Here is a 21,871-nt window from a genome sequence, read left to right on the forward strand (position 1 = left end):
TCAACAATAACAAACACCCATTAAATACCCAAGCCCATATATACAATATATACACGATGTGCAAATGTACATAACCAACGGGGAAAAAGGGCGTAAGCCCAGAACAACATCAACAACAACACGAGAAAAAACACAGTAACTCGCGAACGCTCGGAATCCCCTCCATCACCAACACCTCCCACCTTCACCGTGTAACAACACCCGCGAGCACAATCAAGGCAAGATTCAGCCAATAGGCGATACGGCCCACCGGGCGCGACAACCAACTGACAATGTGGCAGCGTTTGTGCATGAGGGTCACTAAAACCGAGTACTTGATCGAGTCCGTGTGGCCGGGCCCCCAGGGGACGTGGGCTCGCTCACCCTGGAGGTCCCGGGGGGAATGTGCAAATGTCCCGTCGAACCCGGCTCCTCACGAAGAGCAGTGGGCCGGGTCGGCGGGTTCTCCTCTCCCGAACCCAGCGGAGACGGCGCAGGCGGCTTGGGGGACGTCAGGCGCGCCGCACCTGAGGACGGGCTCACACGACTCCGCTGAGGATCAACCTCAGCGGGCACACACCTTGGCTCGTCGGACACATCTGACGCTCGGGCCCCTGCGGTGTGGAGATGGCACGAACTCGCGCGGAGCGATGAAGGGCTTGAGGCTAGAGGGATGTACAGACCAACTCCGCCGCCCCAAGCGGATCTGGACACACTGTGGCCCAACGATCCGAATCACATAAACCGGCCCTCTCCAGGGTTTGAACAATTTGGGCGACGTACTCACCAGTACCTGTGGACAGTGCAACCAGGCCCTATCCCCAGGCGCCCACTCGTGTAGAAGCACGATACCCCCTCAGCCGCTCATTGGACACTTGGCGCGCTTTTGAATTTACCCTGGAAGCTTCCCGTGCCACGGAAAGCTTTTGAAGGGTGAAGCGCACGGAGTCAGAAACGTTAGATTTAGCCTTGTTGGGCACGGCTTGTAACAGAACATCAATCGGGTGATCGTGTTCCCTTTCATACATAAAAAAATGGTGAGTAGCCGGACCTCGTTCCCGTGGCCTGCACTATCACACCCTACCCTGTAGGGGTGAGCACTACACGCGGAGCGTGGCGCCTCTCAGCGCTGTCACTCAGCGCTCACCGAGCCCCCTCCAGGGCTGGTACTACACCCACATATACGGCGTGTCCGCGATGGCAATACATCGCACGCCGTGCTTTACTAGAGCCGGCATTACCCAGTGACATCCACGATGTCGCTACACACGTGATGTCCGCAATGTGAGTACATCGCACGCTGTGCTCTCTAGGGCCGGCACCACTGCAGTGACATCCGAGATGTCACTACACGTACATACGCATGTTGAACCTCTTTCACACCGTACGTAGCCAACCGCGCTAATGTTCCACTCTGCACAGATCTATTCAAAGTGGTGGGAGTTAACCACACTTTATCCCACCATCGGTGAACCCCTCCCCGATGGACGAACTGTGGCGTGCCCATTTATCACCACTGCTGGGTGGACATAGGCGGAAATATTTACTGAACTCGCACCATTGTTTGAACTGCCGCACCGAGGGAAGATCGAACGGGAACCGGCGACCATCTGTGGACTGTGGGTATAGTTTACTAACTGTTTCATATAGCGAACTATTTCAACTAACTATTTCACCAAGGCAGCACCGCTCAGCATTTTTATTATTTTATTTATCGGTGTGCTGGGTGGCGGGGCTGCCGGCACTTCTTTTTGAACCAGGTGGCTTGCCTCTGGGGTTGAGCAGCAATAAGTGAAATTGCATGGAATTTTAAAGTTCCATTAGCACATGGTCATAAACACGGCACAACAAAGCCCTCTTTTTGCCAGAGCTGCAGAGCCCTGTTTGTTGTTTACGTCTCGGAGGACGCTAACAAGTAGCCCAAAGTCAAGATAAGGTATTTTGCAACCTGTGTGAAATGCATCAGAAGTAGTGTAATTGCTGGCCGTGGCACTTTAGTTCCATTCATACCTGATCCCCCAAAGGCTGCGCTGTTTGCAGTGGATTGCCTCTCATAATTGCCTCTTAACAGTGCCATAATTCCCCATGGTTACAGTGGCCAAAAAGAAAAAGGTTTATAAATACCCCTTGTGCATAACTTTTTTAAAAAGTATATTTATTTGATTTTGTCGCCGTAAAAATAGAGCTGTTCGCAATAATGCGCCGTTATTATTTAAGTTTTTCCTCCCGCGACGCAAGAGCTGCAGTGGCGTTTTTCTGTTTTTTTTTTTTGCGCGCGTGCTTGTGTATGTCCACGGGTGGCGAGCCGATCGCGGTTACGTAAGCGCCAGAGACATTCGATTGTCCGATGTTGTTGTTGTTTTCCAAACGCCGTGCCCATGCATCAAAAGGGTAACGGTACACTTGGAAAACATCTCAAGTTCAATTTTCAGCGGGCACGCTTGTTCGGTAGCCAGCACGCTCTGTGTAGTTTCACTAGTTCTTTTGTGGGCTATTTCAAGGGTTAGGAAAAAAATCAAGGGCTCTAAGAACATTTTCTAAAGTGGCAATAGCACATTGGGGCTGTTCACACACTTATGACAGAGTAAAAAAAATAATAATTAAAAAAAGTCTCGGTGGTTTCCTGCTCAATCGAGCAGAGGGTGACGAACTCATCTCCTGTTTACAGCCCTGACCCAGTGCTGCAAATTCCACATTCCTGTGCTGCATCTGTGAGAAAAGAGCTTCATAGCTCATCGGATTTCTCCAGGATAAATACAGATTCTGACCCTGGGGGTGGGTCCTTTTGTAAGCCAACCATTTGACGTTCCCCTCAAAGTGGTACTTATTTTATCCACTCTCGGCAGAGGAAGGCTTGGGGTCGACACCTAACTGGGATTGGAAACTTGCACCCTTCCGATTGGGAGTCATGCGCGCTGACGCCGTGGCGTCCCGGCTAGCTTATTGTCACGCACGACGCAGTGGTGTGTGCATTCCTGCATGGAAAGAGGAAGGCAGCGATATGTCAACTTTTACCCGTTCAAATGGCGTACGTGTGTGTCGTCAGTTTTTCCTCCGATTCCGTTCGGATGACGTACACATATTCGTTATCCATGCGGGAGGAAGTGTGGCACAGTTTGCTGGTTACAGGTTGCAGCCGGCTATTGTAGAGCGCGGTCGTGTCGCTACAGTTTCCTGCGGTGAGTACAGTGTCTTTTAAAAACAGCGGCGCTATGCCTCTCGAAATACAATTAACGCTCCGAGATTCAGCGGTGAACGGGGGACCCACCCTGCAAATTTGCGGACGCCTCGGAACGGGAAAGGGTTAATAACTCACCTTTCATCATCATCAGCAGCAGCTACCATGATCGGTCCACTGCTGGATTAATGTCCCCAAGCCGTCTCCATCTGTCATGGTCTCATACAACAGTCGTTCTAGCTCCAGCACACGAGCCAGTTTCTTCGCTGCATGTGCCTTGATCAGTGCCGTGGGTTTTGCTATATAGTACGAGCGTGATAAACAAAAGCGTCCCAATTCGATACGATTTGAACTTGAATAGCATCGAAGTGCAGCTGCGGATCACGTGCGTGCAGTTCTGAAACCGTACGTGCGCGTGTTATTTAAGCAACATAATAAGAAAATAATTTGCCCGGGAATCAGATGGAAAGGAAATAATTTGCCGTTTCAGCCGACAGACCTCCTGAAAGTTATGATATATATGGTTGTAATATAAGACCTCCCCCCCTAAAGCACAGAGTTCATAGTACAATTTTTTTGACAGTAAAAAAAAATATTCGTGCAATAGGTTACTCTTAAAAAAAAGGGGGGGGGAGAGGAGGCCTTGATAATGATTATATTATGTGCCTTGGAATTCTGACGGTAGGGAGGTGTATAGGGTTGTACTGAATCACCCCCTGGGTTGCAGTCGATTCGAGATCCGTTTTAGTTATTTTGACACTGGCGGTGAATGATAAGGCCTCTAGTGGTTGCAGAGGTGATTTGAAACATTGATATGCTATATAAGCACGAATGGACAAACGTTTATTGCACCCATAGAATTTAAGTCTGTATGATGCCTCCATAATGTCCTTTAATTGCACGATTGACATGCTCCTCTTTCCACCTCGGTGTCTTTTTCAAGCGCGCATCATCGCACCGTGCTTGATGGCACACTTTCAGCTCTTGCTCCGTTTTTTCTTTGTCAGCGTCCCTGTTTCTGATGCGTACGTCACAGTGAGTAATATGCGGAAAATGAGAAACATGGAGTGATTTTTTTTCATCATCATCACCACGATCCATGCGCAGATAGCCTGTAGGTGTCCACATTTCGTCATTTGTTTCCACTTTCCTCCTCCGCCTTGTGCCAATATGCCCCAGTAGTGCCCACGTCTTCCTGGCACCGATCTCTTGTGACGTCGTCGTCATCATCAGGCCATTCTCTGCGAGGTCTTCCTCTCTTTCCGTTTCCTTCCATCTGTCCGAACAACAACACACTTTTAATTTTTCTGTTGTTGTCCATCCTACACATGTGTCCAAATTGTGCCGGTTTCCTTCTCCATCACTGCTTGCATCATCATCATCATCAGATTGTCTTCCTAAATTTTTTCTGAAAACTAAAATTTATAATGAAACGCAACACGCCAATGTGCCTGGAGAAGAAATTTTTGCAATAAGATAATTATTATCTTCCGTGTTCTTTCGACTTAAAAAAAGAAAATAACTGTCGTTCATTATTTCTGAATGTTTACCATAAGCTCTTTGCAGTCATTCTGCATTGTGACTTTGTGGTTTTGTGTACATGAGTTGTGAAGCCACCCCCCCTCCCCCGGTTGTGACTGTAGTTAGTGGTAGTTATATTTGACGACTGCTCAGCTATTAAATGCGCATTAGTCCTCATTACACTCGTGGCTTCGTGGTAAAATACGTCCACAAACGTACGCCACATCTGGAAGTGTTACGAGGGCGGATGCGCCGAGTGTCTTGCGCCCATGTCTCCTCGCTTGATCGCGGCCTAGCGGAGGTGAGTTTAACCACGTGCGGTGCCCACCGCTACCCATCGCTTCTCGACCGCTCAAGAGCTCGGCTTTGGGCCTTCACATATAAGTGCAAAGTGGTGGGGGGGGGGACGGGGGACATTGTATTCTGCTCTGGCATTAAACCCAATGTTTCTAGGCATGTCAGGACGCATTGGTTCGTCGATTCTTATGCTTCACAGTACGCGCAATGACGTGTGCGGTGCGAGAATTGCATTGTTTGTGGCTTTAGAAAGTTCGTCAATCATTTGAATATTACGATTTACTGATGAAACGAGCATAGCTCTACAGATGAGACGGAACAAAGAAGCCGGTTGAAATGAGACACAAATCAGACAATGTCAGTTCTTGAACAAAAAAATGTCGAACCCGAGTAACGACGTCTCGTCTAATTCTTTGGCAGTGGGGGAGTCGTGTGAATTGTTACATGCTAACAACATACTGTATTAAACAGCAGATGATCCAGCTCCAAGCCTTCTGCTTGTATAAATCTTGGCTTTGCTATTGGTTAGCGTACCTATCTCGTCAAGGAGCGTAAACCATCACCCGAGCTCCGGTCATCCTCGCAACAGCGGCTTTTGGCTAACCATTGAACAAAGACGATCAACGCATCGCGCGCGTTCAGATGCGCTTCTGCGGCCTCTGGAACGCTCTTCCGTCCGATGTTAGGAAGCCACTGGAGCTGTGCACTTTCAAATCTAGATTGAAAACCGATTACGTTAGAACTGCTTTTCGTGCTGAGTTTGTTGTGCTCCGATTAGCACGGTTGACTCCGTCCGCTGCGAAATAAATTCACCGTAAATACTCACGTACACACTCTGGTGGCGATCACTTCGGGCTCAAATCAGGGTGCTTGGGCTGTTCTCGTGCAGGAATCTCGCTTGCTTTGCTCGGCTTTGTTTCCCCCATCTTCGCCGTTTAGCTCGCGTTCTGCCGTGAGTGGCGTGCCCAACGCTGACCCACTGCAGGCTGTTTGGGAAGTGTGGAATGCTGCAGGTTTCAAAACTTTTGGGACCACCAGGAGTCCAGGTTTTTTTTACCGTGTGCCAATAACCAGACGCATGTTAGCATGCATTACATAATGCACACGTGAGCGGATATCTAATCTACATACGGGTGGAAATTTTGTGTAAAAAGGTTAGCCCCCTGAAGGTCCCCGCGGGCTTAAGGCTAAGAACCTCGATGTGATCTTCCGTGCTTGGAAAGATGATTAACCTTCTGAGAAGCGGTACGGCTTCCACTTTTAAGGAGTTTCACTGCGGTGCTTTCACAGCTGGCCCAGCAGGCTACGTATACGATTGATGAAGACAAATGTAACGTCTGGCACTGTTCATTCACGTAACGCTGCAAATAATTGTAAGAATTATGTCAAAAGTAAACTACGTCTCCCTGCTTGTGTAAGTATTTCATCTCCTTTATCTTTGATGTCAACCCATAGTTAGTAACGTATATTCCACATTCCTTTTGCCAGGGTCTGTCATTTTGTGAAATAATTATTGTTGACTTCCACCACAGTGGTACACTCTGGGGGTAGCAGGCCGAGTCAATTTCAGGCGAGGTTTTTGGACGTGCAGCCTTTTTACCAATTATAATTCAGGTGCTCCGGATCACAATGCCACCCCCTCTGGAATTCAAGGTCGGCCAATTTAACGACAATTCCTGTCCGCTGTCGTTTTGCCCCCCCCCCCCCCCCCCCGCCGTCCGAATCGGAAGCAGAGGAAGGTGCCAAAGATGCAGCGGCGATCCCGTTATTCCAAGGCCCCACGGACACGCGTCGCTTGCACCGGCCGGACTGGCTGTCCGACCCGCACAGCCTGGGCTCCGTGGCGGTGCCACCGTCAGAGTTCCTGACGTTCACACTGCAGATTCCTCACCAGCTCGACAATTACTCCAACACAGGTAAGAGGAGCACGCGCCCTTTCACTGGCGGTTGCTGCAGCTGCGGCAGCTACCGCAGTGCACCATCCTATGGCGCAGCCATCGCTTGTGTTTGCTACTGCTTTTGGTAGGTATATTGAAAGTGGCAATTTAAGATGCGTTGTATGTATGTATGTACGTACAGTGAGGGAAAAAAGTATTTGATCCCCTGCTGATTTTGTACGTTTGCCCACTGACAAAGAAATGATCAGTCTATCATTTTAATGGTAGGTTTATTTGAACAGGGAGAGACAGAATAACAACAACAAAATCCAGAAAAACGCATGTCAAAAATGTTATGAATTGATTTGCATTTTAATGAGGGAAATAAGTATTTGACCCCTCTGCAAAACATGACTTAGCACTTGGTGGCAAAACCCTTGTTGGCAATCACAGAGGTCAGACGTTTCTTGTAGTTGGCCACCAGGTTTGCACGCATCTCAGGAGGGATTTTGTCCCACTCCTCTTTGCAGATCTTCTCCAAGTCATTAAGGTTTCGAGGCTGACGTTTGGCAACTCGAACTTCAGCTCCCTCCACAGATTTTCTATGGGATTAAGGTCTGGAGACTGGCTAGGCCACTCCAGGACCTTAATGTGCTTCTTCTTGAGCCACTCCTTTGTTGCCTTGACCGTATGTTTTGGGTCATTGCCATGCTGGAATACCCATCCACGACCCATTTTCAATGCCCTGGCTGAGGGAAGGAGGTTCTCACCCAAGATTTGACGGTACATGGCCCGTCCGTCGTCCCTTTGATGCGGTGAAGTTGTCCTGTCCCCTTAGCAGAAAAACACCCCCAAAGCATAATGTTTCTACCTCCATATTTGACGGTGGGGATGGTGTTCTTGGGGTCATAGGCAGCATTCCTCCTCCTCCAACCACGGCGAGTTGAGTTGATGCCAAAGAGCTCCATTTTGGTCTCATCTGACTTCAACACTTTCACCCAGTTGTCCTTTGAATCATTCAGATGTTCATTGGCAAACTTCAGACGGGCATGTATATGTGCTTTCTTTAGCAGGGGGACCTTGCGGGCGCTGCAGGATTTCAATCCTTCACGGCGTAGTGTGTTACCAATTGTTTTCTTGGTGACTATTGTCCCAGCTGCCTTGAGATCATTGACAAGATCCTCCCGTGTAGTTCTGGGCGGATTCCTCACCGTTCTCATGATCATTGCAACTCCACGAGGTGAGATCTTGCATGGAGCCCCAAGTCGAGGGAGATTGATAGTTCTTTTGTGTTTCTTCCATTTGCGAAAAATCGCACCAACTGTTGTCACCCTCTCTCCAAGCTGCTTGGCAATGGTCTTGTAGCCCATTCCAGCCTTGTGTAGTTCTACAATCTTGTCCCTGACATCCTTGGAGAGCTCTTTGGTCTTGGCCATGGTGGAGAGTTTGGAATCTGATTGATTGCTTTCTGATTGAGAGGGGGTCAAATACTTATTTCCCTCATTAAAATGCAAATCAATTTATAACATTTTTGACATGATTTTTTCTGGATTTTGTTGTTGTTATTCTGTCTCTCACTGTTCAAATAAACCTACCATTAAAATTATAGACTGATCATTTCTTTGTCAGTGGGCAAACGTACAAAATCAGCAGGGGATCAAATACTTTGTTCCCTCACTGTATGTGTGTTGAACTTCTTTCGCACCGTACCTAGCCAACCGTGCTAATCGGAGTTGCGGGGGAAGGACAACAAACTAAATGGAAAAAAAAACAAATCTAAATAAATTAGTTTTTAATATAGATTTGAAGGTTCACATTTGAAAAAAAAAATCTTAATCACGATACGTCTTGTTTAATTTTTACCCATTCTCTTTTCACCACTGTTTACCCCCCCCCACACCAATATTTGTTTTACAATTGTGCCAGCTATGTTTGATGAGATTGAAGAATCCATTCGGAAATCTCACTGCAATCCATCCAATGTGTTGAAGAATGCCTGCGGAAGAGATTTGATTTCTCCTATGTCACGTCATGAAATAATCTTTTGATTGTGTTTTTATATGAAGATATATCTTTTAATATTTTTTTTGAGGATTGGGTTATTGTTGAGAAAATGAATACGTGGTATGGAAAAGATTAACAACATATATACATTTCGATTTGAACATAATATTTTTGTGGATTTTAGTGGATTTTCTTTGCGTGTACATATTCATATTTCACTTTTTTTTTTAATACGTGCACACACAAATGACCGTGAAACATCTTCGAAGAGGGACATATATATCCACCCCGATGAACTTCGGCTTCTTTATTCGGGCACTGCAAGTTGAAGAATACGTGCAAATGCGCAAAAAGTTGAGCCGGAATGGCAGTAGTAACACTGACATTATCGAAAGTGTGTAAACCCATTTGCGTGTTATGAGAGCCTAATAGCATACAAACTCATTGGGGGGGGGGGGGGGGGGGCATGCGTGTGTGTTACAGCATCAAGTGTGCCCAGTGCACATTTGATCCTGATTTGTTATGACAAAATCAAACAAAAATCAAACACCAAATCTCCCACCGCACGACGCAGTGGAATGCGTCCGGACTTGTAGCGTGGGCCGTTCGTCGTTACGACTTTCAATGAAACAAATGTTTGAATTTTTTATCGGCACAAAATATGAAAAAAAAAGATCAGACCACAGTGCAAAGTAAACGCGTTTGTCTCTTTTGAAGGGCCGTGCTTTTTTTTATTAAATGCAGGTGCACATGTGTGTGGCTTCTGGCTCGCAGCAACTGCTGGATGTAAGCCTTTAATTGACCTTGCCTTTCTTTTGCCTTGGTCATCTACAAAGTTCAGAGGGAGGTCACGGCTCAGTCATGTGGAATGGGGGGCGGGGGCAAACAAGCAATGGAGCCATACCTGCTCGGTGAGGGGGTCCGTGGAGTCGAGCTGCTATTGTTCAATTTCACAATGTCACAGACCCCTGTAAATCGTTCCTCACAAAATGCATATCAAGTTCATAGAACTTACGAATGATTAATTCACTTATATTTACCCACGCCACTGCATGAAGATTAATTAGACTAATAATTGGCGTTTAATATGTATTTAATTAAGTGCGTATGCTAAGATGGATGTATGATTAACGTTTTAATCAATCAAAATGCGCATAAAGTTAATTCAGTTTCTGCGACGCTAACCGTGAACAATCATTCGTATGTGTTCGTTTAAAATGTGCAACGCGTGTAACGAGAAGCGCTGATACCGCTTCAAACAAGCTGCCCTTTTGTATCGTGCACAGTTCCACGAATGGCTTTTCGCCTCTTTGTGTAGCCGTCCGTACACAGTAGGCAGCAAACGCGAACAAAACTCGCAATTGTCGAGCATAATGGGCGAACGCAATGCAGGGAAAGGCCGAGTCGTGGCACGCACAACATCTATCTGGGTCCCATTTTCTGCATTGCTGCTGCCAACTGGTCAGCCAAATAATACGAAAATGAATGGGTGTGGGTATTGAGTAACATTCCCCTTGAAAAAAAAAATCAAAAGGATCATAGTGCAGATCTTGATTAAGTTAAGGGCCGATTCCTCGGGAGAGGGTTTGAGTGTAAGGTACCGATGAAGTGATGTTGCTCGCAGCCAAGGCCTGTAGCATATGGTTTGGATGCTTTGCGGAACTTTCTGCGGATTCTTTTTTTTCCTCACTGGCTTGATCAAGGAGTGCGCATTATATCAGCTGGAAAGCATTGCGAGTCGGAGAGGGGGGGGGGAGAGAGAGAAAGCCAGATTAACTTTTGGAAGGGTGCCCTTTTAACGTTGCCACAAAAGATATAAACATTACAGTGTGTATTATAGTGATGTTTTATGCACTCTGTTTTGTTGAAAGCTTTGTTTTGGACACCGTGGTGTGAGAGTGCAACAGGATTTACAGATTTGTAAACGAAAATACAGTTTGCGTTGACGTAATTCAACGACTGGACTGCAACGCGGCCCGTAAATCTGCGGGCCGCGTGCAGTGACTGCAGGCGTTTAACGTTGACGGCGACGGTTTTTATCGGCTTCCCCATGAATGTAGCAAAAATGCTTTTTTGGACAAAGAGAGGCTTGAAACGTGTTCTTAAACAATATATGCGTAGACGAAGAAAATGTGCGTTCATACAATATTTATTTAATATTTTTTTATTTATAAACGTTTCTAATGAGACAAGTGATGGAGAGCCACGAAGCCAGCCTTGCCCCAATGGCGCATATTATTTCAATAAACTGCCGACCTCAATGATAACCACACCACCGAAACTTCCAAGAGAAGGCAGCAAGGAGACATGCCTCAAGTGGCAGATCGGGCCCTCATTAAAATATCGGATGTGGTGTAAAGCAATCCTTGTAATGAAATTAGCCCCTCGTTTGATGAAGATGGGACTTGTGCGTCCAGCGGACACGAAGCTCAGAGAAGAAGACGTCTGAGAGCTGGGCGTTGGAGACGGCACGGGAGTTAGGAGGTGGCACATAGTTGGCCGTGAGCCAGGCCGGCGCTGCTGTTCCGTCCATCCAGCAGCAGCAGCAGAGGCACCGGCGGTGATGGTCCCCATTAGCACTGACGGTTTGGGCTCGTGCAATTGCGCAATGACAAATCTCTGCCCCCCCCCCCCCCCGAGCTCTCCCCAGCCCTGGGGTCCCTCAGCAGTAAAAGCAGAAGCAGCAGCAGCTGGGGGCGATTGCGCACTCCCTTGTCAGCCGCCCCGCCAGGGTCCTGTCGGCGGGTGCGTGTGCAGACAGCAGTAAACAAGTAGCCGCCCATCACGTGCGCTCGTCTTCCGAAGCGGGGGCCCCCTTTGTGTCCCCTTGGGTCGGGAGGGACTGTCGCCGCGTCAGATTCACACGGGCAAGGCAGTTTGCGACGCGCGACCGCCACCGTAACTAGCGGCCGAGCTGCCCCCGGGCATACCGGGGCATTACTCTGGACGTGTGATCGGCACCTTGGTGGCGATGGTAGTGCCCATCAAGTGCAGTTGTGCGCAGCCCAGCAGCATAGCGCTTCTTGCCAGCAGGTGTGGTGTTAAGAGACGTACTCCCAAGTGCAGGTCACTCACACACACACGTGCTCTTGCACGCCAAATTTCAATATCTACAGGCAGAAAAACAATTGTCATCAGACAGCTTCACACTGCCAGGAGCTGATATGTTTAGACTCTCTTACACCTGCCTCTGGTTTGGAAGTGAAGCCACTATTTTCATTCATACTTGTATAGTGTGTATATGCATTACGACGAGTGTCGGGCCCTGTTCACATTAAAAGAGGCAGGAAACAAACAACATCCCTTTCCCAATTCGTTGTCAATGGTCCACTACATTCACTGCATGGTCAATATTACAGTAAGTACATTTAAAATTGCAACTCATTTTACTTGTCATCCATTTCTCTTTTAGTTATCTTTTAAACTTAGTATTTAATTTTTTTGCATTTGATATATCGCATTTCCAGCATTGTATTTTCATATATTTTTTTAAAAAAATTATGAATATGTATTTGCTGTACCTTTGTATCCGAGGTCTCCCTTGAAAACAGAACTTAAATTTGTAATCTCGGTCAGCTCTCACCTGGTTTTAAACGGAACAACTGACCGATTGTGCAAAACACGCGCGCGCACGCTAGGCATGTTCAGCTGCTGGGTTTCATTGTTAATCTACGTGACCAGGAGCAGTCAAGAGAAACATCCCCGCAGGAGAAACATAAAAAAAAGTTCAGGTCTGTGGATTGGGGCAGAGATCTTTGAGAGGTGGGAGTCGGCAAAGATGGAGGGACATCATCAGTAGGTGGGGGGAAGAGACAGTCGTGTCCGCATGTTGTTTTTATCTGTATTGAACTTCTTTCACACCGTACATAGACAACCGTGCTAATCGGATGTGCAGGGGAAGGACAACAAGCTAAACACAAAAAGCAGTTCTTAAAAAAATTTGTTTTCCATCTATATTATTTCAAAGTGCATTGCTCCATTGGCTTCCTATCGGAAGAAAGAGCGTTCCAAATGGCCGTAGAAGCGCATCTGAAAGCACGCGATGCGTTGACCGCCTCTGTTCGATGGCCAACCAAAAGCCGCTGCGAGGATGTCCGGGGTCCGCGTGATGGTTTGTGCTCCTTGACGAGATCAGCAAGGTATCGTGGTCCATTTGTGGGATAGCACTTTGTGTAACGAGTGCGGATCTTACACGTACGTGCGCGCGCGTGCGCGCTTGTGTCTGTCTGCGGACGGACAGTGGAAGGGTTGGGGGGGGGGGTGTTGCGGCAATGAGGCTTTGGTGGAGGAATGTTGAACTTGTTTGCTTTATTTTAACAGCTGGTGAAGTGGAAGGCCCTAGAAATGGGCAGGGATTTAACACAAGACTGAGCAGTGGAAGCCGTGTAAATGGCACATGGTGGAGCGTGCTCTACGGTTACGGACAAGCGGTGCATACTTTCCTGGCACGGCCGCGATAGCATCTCTGTAATAAGCAATGGCAACTCCTTTATTTTTCACCTAAGAAAATAAACACTTGCGACCATTCACGGAGCAGGATTTTTTGTGTGTGTGTGTGTGTGCTAACTGCAGGTTGTTACGGAATCCCAAAGTGAGTCACTTTGATGGCCTCTTCGGTTGTTTGGAATTTCTGCGTTATCTCGTGTGGGGCCCGCACAGTCGGACAAAAGCCACTTTTTTCCGTCTCGCTCTCTGTTGGATTAACTTGAGTGCTTTGTTCGAATGTTCTTTGTTCGCCTTGCGACACTGGAGAGCAGATGTAAATTAAAAAAATATATTTTTCGAACGCCGTTTGAAATTAAGAAGTTTCTAACAGGACTTCACATTTTGCTTCGATGATACTTGAAACGTTACGTGTTTTCTTGCCAGGTTTTATGCCTCTTTTGGAATTAGATTTTGTAACCTGCAATTTATATTTGTACAGCTACACACTTTCAAGAGAAAAAACACAGCAGCTAAATAGATCCTTATCCTTAAATGGGTTTTCCTGGATAGGTATTGGTCTGTTTTGGTAATTTCGTTTTGTTGTTAAGCTTTACTGATCTCTAGATAGTATATAGTTCCACTCTGTGCATTTTTTGGCAAGAAAAAACACAACTTGTTTCTGTTGATTTTCACTTTGGTAGTGCCCAGTTTTAAGAATAATAATGATAAAAATGTCGTCGAGAATGTATAAGTTTAGCCAACTCTCTTGACGCTTGACATTGCTTATCTGATAAAAACAAACCAGTCCTTACATGTGAAATTGCTGGCTGGCTGCCGAGCAAGCCCCTTTACTGATGCAATATAATATAGGATCAAAAGTTTATAGCAAGCATCAGACTAGGGCATTTCCTCCAGGACAAATTTAGTCCCTTAAATAATTATTAAAATAATTCTGACAATCGCTAGGTTTTAACATTGTGCGCAACGCATTATAATCTCTCGTTAAGTTTTGGTTTGATGAGTATTTTTTTTTGTAGCTTAATATTTCACTGAATATATACACTTCCGTCATCCACATTAAGTAAATTGCATTCATAGCAGGATGCCCACTTATTGCGGCGTCGACATGCCCTACACATTAAAGCGAGATAATCACATCGGCTAAATGAAAGCTTGTCTTGTCTATGGAAAGAACGGCTAATATTCACAACGAAAAACGCGCTCAGAAAAAAAAAACTCATTGAATTATCTTCATCTTTACATAACTATTGATTAATTGGAAGGTGAGAATAGGTTTTCCCCTTTTTTTCTGGCAACAAAACAGGTGTTGAGATGTTACAACACCAAACTGAGACCATTTACAAGGAATCGTGTCTGCATTAACCACAATACTTGTGGTCAGAAGGCAAACAAAAACATACTCTCTGGTGTGGACCAATCAGTTTCAAAGACAATGCATATATTATCAGAGTATGTTATTTGTTTGCATTCTGACCACAAGTATTGTGGTTAATGCAGACATGATTCCTTGTAAAAGGTTTCAGTTTGGTGTTTTAACATCTTAACACCTGTTTTGTTGCCAGAAAAAAAGGGGAAAACCTACAGTGAGGGAAAAAAGTATTTGATCCCCTGCTGATTTTGTACGTTTGCCCACTGATAAAGAAATGATCAGTCTATAATTTTAATGGTAGGTTTATTTGAACAGTGAGAGACAGAATTACAACAAAAAAATCCAGAAAAATGCATGTCAAAAATGTTATAAATTGATTTGCATTTTAATGAGGGAAATAAGTATTTGACCCCCTCTCAATCAGAAAGATTTCTGGCTCCCAGGTGTCTTTTATACAGGTAACGAACTGAGATTAAAAGCACACTGTTAAAGGGAGTGCTCCTAATCTCCGCTTGTTACCTGTATAAAAGACACCTGCCTACAGAAGCAATCAATCAATCAGATTCCTAACTCTTCACCATGGCCAAGACCAAAGAGCTCTCCAAGAATATCAGGGACAAGATTGTAGACCTACACATGGCTGGAATGGGCTACAAGACCATTGCCAAGCAGCTTGGTGAGAAGGTGACAACAGTTGGTGGGATTATTCACAAATGGAAGAAACACAAAAGAACTGTCAATCTCCCTCGGCCTGGGGCTCCTTGCAAGATCTCACCTCGTGGAGTTGCAATGATCATGAGAACGGTGAGGAATCAGCCCAGAACTACACGGGAGGATATTGTCAATGATCTCAAGGCAGCTGGGACCATAGTCACCAAGAAAACAATTGGTAACACACTACGCCGTGAAGGACTGAAATCCTGCAGTGCCCGCAAGGCCCCCCTGCTCAAGAAAGCACATATACATGCCCGTCTGAAGTTTGCCAATGAACATCTGAATGATTCAGATGACAACTGGGTGAAAGTGTTGTGGTCAGATGAGACCAAAATGGAGCTCTTTGGCATCAACTCAACTCGCCGTGTTTTGAGGAGGAGGAATGCTGCCTATGACCGCAAGAACACCATCCCCACCGACAAACATGGAGGTGGAAACATTATGCTTTGGGGGTGTTTTTCTGCTAAGGGGACAGGACAACTTCACCGCATCAAAGGGACGATGGACGGGGCCATGTACCGTCAAATCTTGGGTGAAAACCTCCTTCCCTCAGCCAGGGAATTGAAAATGGGTCGTGGATGGGTATTCCAGCATGGCAATGACCCAAAACACACGGTCAAGGCAACAAAGGAGTGGCTCAAGAAGAAGCACATTAAGGTCCTGGAGTGGCCTAGCCAGTCTCCAGACCTTAATCCCATAGAAAATCTGTGGAGGGAGCTGAAGGTTCGAGTTGCCAAACGTCAGCCTCGAAACCTTAATGACTTGGAGAAGATCTGCAAAGAGGAGTAGGACAAAATCCCTCCTGAGATGTCTGCAAACCTGGTGGCTAACTACAAGAAACGTCTGACCTCTGTGATTGCCAACAAGGGTTTTGCCACCAAGTACTAAGTCATGTTTTGCAGAGGGGTCAAATACTTATTTCCCTCATTAAAATGCAAATCTATTTATAACATCTTTGACATGCGTTTTTCTGGATTTTGTTGTTGTTATTATGTCTCTCACTGTTCAAATAAACCTACCATTACAATTATAGACTGATCATTTCTTTGTCAGTGGGCAAACGTACAAAATCAGCAGTGGATCAAATACTTTTTTCCTTCACTGTATTATCATATTTTGGTACTGGCAAAGGAGGTCCCATGATGTAATTTGAAGGTGTTGGTTTTATTTTCATTCCGCTTATATAACCTGAGAACCAAGTTCATGGATATAGTAGTTTACCAAAAGTTTTCGAAACAATTCCTCTTCGGTTTTTGTGCGTTTGATGTGACCTGAACTTTCGAGCGGGCAAACACATTCAGTAGAATGAACTGACAGCTCGACCATCACCACCCATCACTGCCATTTGAGAGAGAGAGAAGGGATTGCATGCCGTTCGTCGTCCATCCATTGCGGCGAATTGGCCACAGCCGAGTCAAAAAAACGCCGGTGGCTTTGCCGAAGCTGTTTCATACAAAAAAAAATGAGAAGGCGATTTGCAAGCCCTGCACACAGAATTTTGTCGTGTGTAAGTTGTGAATACGAACGCGCGTCGTATTTTTCGCGGGGAACTCCCGTCATCCTCGTAGAAAGGTTTTGGCTGACCATCGAACAAAGACGGTAACCTCGTCACGGGCTTTCAAAAGCGCTTCTGCGGCCATCTGGAACGCTCTTGCTTCCGATATTAGGAAGCCACTGGAGCTGTGCACTTTTAAATCATCTCGATTGGAAACTCATTTCTTTAGAACCGCTTTTTGTGTTTAGTTGTCCTTCACCCGCACCTCCGATTAACACTGTTGGCGACGTACGATGCGAAACGAGTTAAAAACGTACGTACATACAAACGTGTGTCTTTTGTTTCACGGTGGAAACGCGCTGGGCAATAACGGAGAGGAAGGGGGGGGGGTCCCGCTGTGTCACAGAGCGGCACAAACGCAACAGTGTCCTCTGCCGTCGTGTGCGCGTCACTGTCCCTGGCGCGGCAAGGAAAGCTGAGTGGGGAGGTCACCGCTCACATTACAACGATCGCAGAGACGTTGTCCACAATCAGGGATTGGCGTAATGACAATGGTTTCTTCTTCCAACGTTTTACATTCCACGAATAACAATAGTACTTTTTAGCGCTTGGATTTATTCATCTCGTAGTTTTTAAAATGGTATTGTTTTTTTTTATTATACCCAATGCAGTCATCGTATTTCCGTGACTTAAATATGTCAGTGTATTTCCTTAAAAGCTTGATTCAGCTAAAAATGAAGCTCTAAAAGATAGCCATGGTTGCTTTTTAAAATAATAAAAACTTATTTTACGTATACAACTTGCAGTTTTAAAACAAATTGGCTGGTTCAACTCGACACTTCAGACAACTCGCTGGTCAAACATAATTGTAACAACAACAATACAACAACTAAAAAGTTCGTGAGTGTAATGTAGATTCATAGGTGGCCTGTTTATTAAGTCGATGGCATTTTTCCACCTGCAGGCCAACATTCCTCATTTACCAAAAAAAAAGTCTCGTTTTCGTTTCTGGCTATAAAATGGGACTGTTTTCGTGTCAGCTCCAAGTGCCCGGGCCTTCGTGAGGCGTTAGGCTTAAATGTAGCGGCATAATTGATTGCCTGGGTCCAGACATAGTTTATACAAGGGTAGAGTCTTGTTTATGTGGGGCTGCGGTTTGATGGGGCTTCCTTACGTTTTGCAATACAGACCCAGGGTCATGCAGAGTACACCGCTCTGAGAGGCCAGCAGGGGAGAGGCAAATCAAGACATTTCAGACATCAACGAATTTAGCGATCTTCGAATCTTAAACGCCCTTTAACGATCTTGCTCAAGCTCAAATTGTCAAGGGCAGCTCTGTTTTCGCGCCGTTTTAATTTAAGCGCTCGCAATTGTTTACGCACGTCTCCCCGAGTCCGCATCTGAATAATATTTACTGGAATCTGCCAGTATCAAGGAGATTTGTGTCCATGAAGCCCCGTCGCCCACTGGTGTTACGAGGTGATGTCACGTTCCCTACGCCGCGTCGGGCGCTCATCTGTTTGCCGTGCAAGCCAGTGCAGGAATTTCTGTCGGGCCTCTGTACCCGTGGGTGCATAATTCTGAACAGCCAACCGAATGTTGCTTTGTATGCCTTCCCACTGGCACCCCATACCTACCCCCCCACCCTACCCTACGCTCCCCACCTCCCTAGGCTTTAGATGTCGGAGCAGTGCTGAAATATAGGTCACGGAGGTCAGGGCTAAGTGGTCGGAAATGTTAATGGTTGCTCCAGCGGTTGGCCCTGGCCAACACAGTTTGACAGAAATGGCTTTCCCAACTAGTGACTCGTGACATCTCACTTGCCCGTGACCTCGATGGTAGTTCATCGTTGAAACCAAACTCGTAAAATAAAAAAAAGAAACCCCCGCCCTTCAAAGGTCAGATTGTCACAGTGGGATTTTATTCATTTGGCTGAGCAGGAATGCAACGTATTTTCGGAGTGATTGCTCGCACATGCTTTGAGCTTGTACAGTTAAACCATCACGGATAATGCACCAACAAAAAACACAGTAGTCACTTTAGAAGCCGATACTGGTAATTTTTCCGAAATGGATATGCAGGTATTGCGTTACGTTTTGCACGTGCATTGTTACGCTGTGAAGTTTCACCCTCAAGAGTAGCGGAACGCACGAACCCCGAGATGCAAACTTGCGCGAGCTCAAGGCCAACGTCACCGCATATCAATCGTACTTCGCCAGTCGTTCTTTACCGTTTTCGTTTTGCTAAATAAATCTGAAGCAACGTCCTGTTTATTGGAACGGCTATTTCTGGACGTCATTAACAACAATGTCGTATTGTTCGCGTACCGTCTTCGAGCGCGAACAATTGCGAGCGGTTAGTAGCGCGGCGCAAATCAAGTCTGCCTTCCCCGGTGTTTTCGCTCGGCGGCGTGTATTTGACAGCGCTGTGTATTCTTTCCGCTGCGCTTGGGACTGCGCCGGGGCGTTCCAAGGTCCCCCCCCCCCCCCCCGGCGGGCGCTAGCAGGGAAGATCCGTTACACTCCGAAAACTGTCTTGCGTCTGTGTAATTACACGCCGCCGCTGCCTCCGCTGTCTGTCTGTGTGTGGTCAACGGCAAGCCGGGCAGCTCGGATCTCTGAAGAATGCGGTAAAACGCGTAACAAATGGCGCGCGTCTGACAGTCTGTGTAAAAACCGCATAGAGCGGCGGTGTTGGGCAGATGAAGAATGGGAAATAAAGAACTACGACACTTTTTTTTTTTAGTAAAATCTTTCCGTTAAATTTCGACTTGAACAAGCTTTAACCGCCGCGCGGGAATGTTTTTTTGCAACGTAGAGAATCCTCCCCTCTCCACGTATACGATTGTACAACGAACGTACGTTGCGGCCCTTTGCCAGCGGGCTGCTTTATCAAGGCCTCCCCATGCCATGTCGGTCATGGGGGTTGTTCCACCATACTTCGCCATGCTGGTCAGTGCAGGTTGATGAAGGGGGGCGTCAAGAACTACTTGGGACGTCACTTGCCGCCGATGTTAAGCATGGCCAAGGTATCGAAATCGGGTCGTTGAGTTCATAGCGCGGTGAGCTGACCGCTGGCCCACCACGCCACCCCGTCCAAGTATATTAACACTTAATAGCCCATGGGTGCAGAGGACGTTGCTTTTAAAAGGGTTCGTTTTCACATATAAAGACTGCATAAACAGCTTCGTTTGTGTTGTAATAATGTATTAAAATGTTTATTGGAACACAGTGATTCACTTAACATTTCTAGGTAGAGTCCACCACTCAGCTGTTATTGTTTAAATCGTTTGCTTGAAATTAATTACCGTGTCTTAAATTAACGGTATTAGCAATGAAAACTCCCTTTGCCTTTGAGCTAGGTGGACTAATGGCCACAAGTATATCTGTTCGATATTGATCGAAAACAGAAAACAGATGTTCTGAAGTGTGTTTTTTCAGTGATAAACGAAGCTCCGACCGGAGTGCTTAAGTAAGCCCCAGGAACTGGGGAGGGTGTTTATTTGATCGTTTGCTTTCTCCTCCCGGGTAGCCTGCCTTGCCTTTTTGTAAACCGACATTTCCTCCGTGCCCTTTTGTCCTTCCTTAATGTAGAAGCGGCACTAAATCAGTCGGCCGGAGCACGGGAGGGCCGCCGTGGAGAGCGAGCGCCCGGTAGGGGGGTGGGGGGGGTGGTTGGTGGCTCGTGGAGGCCATCTGCGGGACGAGATGCGTTTAGGGTCACGGAGGTCACGGGCCACTCACGCCTGTACAGAGGCGCGCACGACTCTCTGCGACTCTCTCCCACCGGCAATGCATGCACCAGCGATGACATAGACTTTCCCACTGGACACAGAAGAGAATACACCCCCCCCCCTCCCCCCCCCATGTAGCGTATCTCTGGTCACATTTTTATTGACGTGCTGTTGTCGGCTTGGACTGCGTGTTGTTTCGGCCTTGCTGTTCTACGTTTCGCTCCGCCTGTGAGCAACTTTTTCAGGAACCTACTCAAAGAAAATAATTTTAACCGATTGCGTTCCATTCACTAAGAATCTTCCAGAAACGTCGGACATCGTGCCGAACAGCACCCACTACGAACCGGAAACACGCGAGAGGAGCTATAGGGCGCAACCGCGAAGTGGCATCTTTTGTTTTCATGAACTGCGATTTACAAGGGTTGTTTGGTTTAACATGCAGTTGTTTTTCAGACAGTCTGTTGCACATATATGTACGTGGTATACTGCAAACCATAACAAGCTTTAAAGCTCACAAAGCCAGATTTCAGTTTATTAATGTGTCAGTTTTTTTTTCTTCTGCGTCTGTGTTCCAAGTTCTTGTAAAAGCGTTTGAGGTGCATTCCGCTTTCAGGATATAGCTGCTTTTGCTGGCAAATATGACTAACAACAACTTTAACAGTTTGTGAACTGCACGTGATTTATTGCACGATATATTCCGCTGATCCAGCTGTCCCGTTCATGTTCGACCCTACAGGAATAGTTTCAGCCCCGACTCTCGACAATCAAAAAAATAATAATCCCAAATCTGTCAGTGTTTATCTTTATGTTTTACTCTTGACGAGCCGTTACATACCATTGAGAATGTCGGGCCCCGCTTTCTGCCCAATGCCCGTTTTGTATTTCGTAGTCGGTGATAAATGGCGTGCACAACTAACACAATGGTTAACCACGCGGCGTGGGCCACTCTGCCTGGTCAGCGCTGGTCGTGGTGGACGCGGTTGGCACTGTGGACCGACGGCGGTTTACGTATTTACTTATTTTCTTAATGCTCCCTTTACGTTTCTCACACTTGAGGCATTTGCCCTTCACCAAACACCCCCACTGACCAGCGTGGTTAAGTGTGGACTAACAATCGCGGCAGGCCACGCGGTGCAGAGAGGGCATTCGTTTAGCCGTGGATTGAAAAGTTTCATTTTGTTTACCTTTATTTAGAGCAGAGGCTGGATTTAAGCACACCCCTTGTGAGCAAGGCAAGGCATGCTTACAGTCGAATTGG

The 21,871-nt window shown here is 46.5% G+C and overlaps 1 protein-coding gene across 7 annotated transcripts in view; it reads left to right on the forward strand.

Moving 5' to 3' along the window:
* Positions 1-21,871, forward strand: part of VPS13B (vacuolar protein sorting 13 homolog B) — a 305,573-nt gene that overhangs the window by 107,363 nt on the left and 176,339 nt on the right. For 6 of the 7 annotated variants that reach the window (XM_076066534.1, XM_076066535.1, XM_076066538.1 and 3 more), the window contains exon 19: positions 6,706-6,891. In XM_076066534.1, the coding sequence (XP_075922649.1) occupies positions 6,706-6,891 (186 nt within the window). The remainder of the gene's footprint in view (positions 1-6,705; positions 6,892-21,871) is intronic. The other variant, XM_076066536.1, reaches the window with a different exon arrangement.

Source organism: Petromyzon marinus, chromosome 12 (genome assembly GCF_048934315.1).
Source record: "Petromyzon marinus isolate PM22_M1 ecotype Great Lakes invasive population chromosome 12, UKy_Petmar_22M1.pri1.0, whole genome shotgun sequence".
NCBI lineage: Eukaryota > Metazoa > Chordata > Hyperoartia > Petromyzontiformes > Petromyzontidae > Petromyzon > Petromyzon marinus.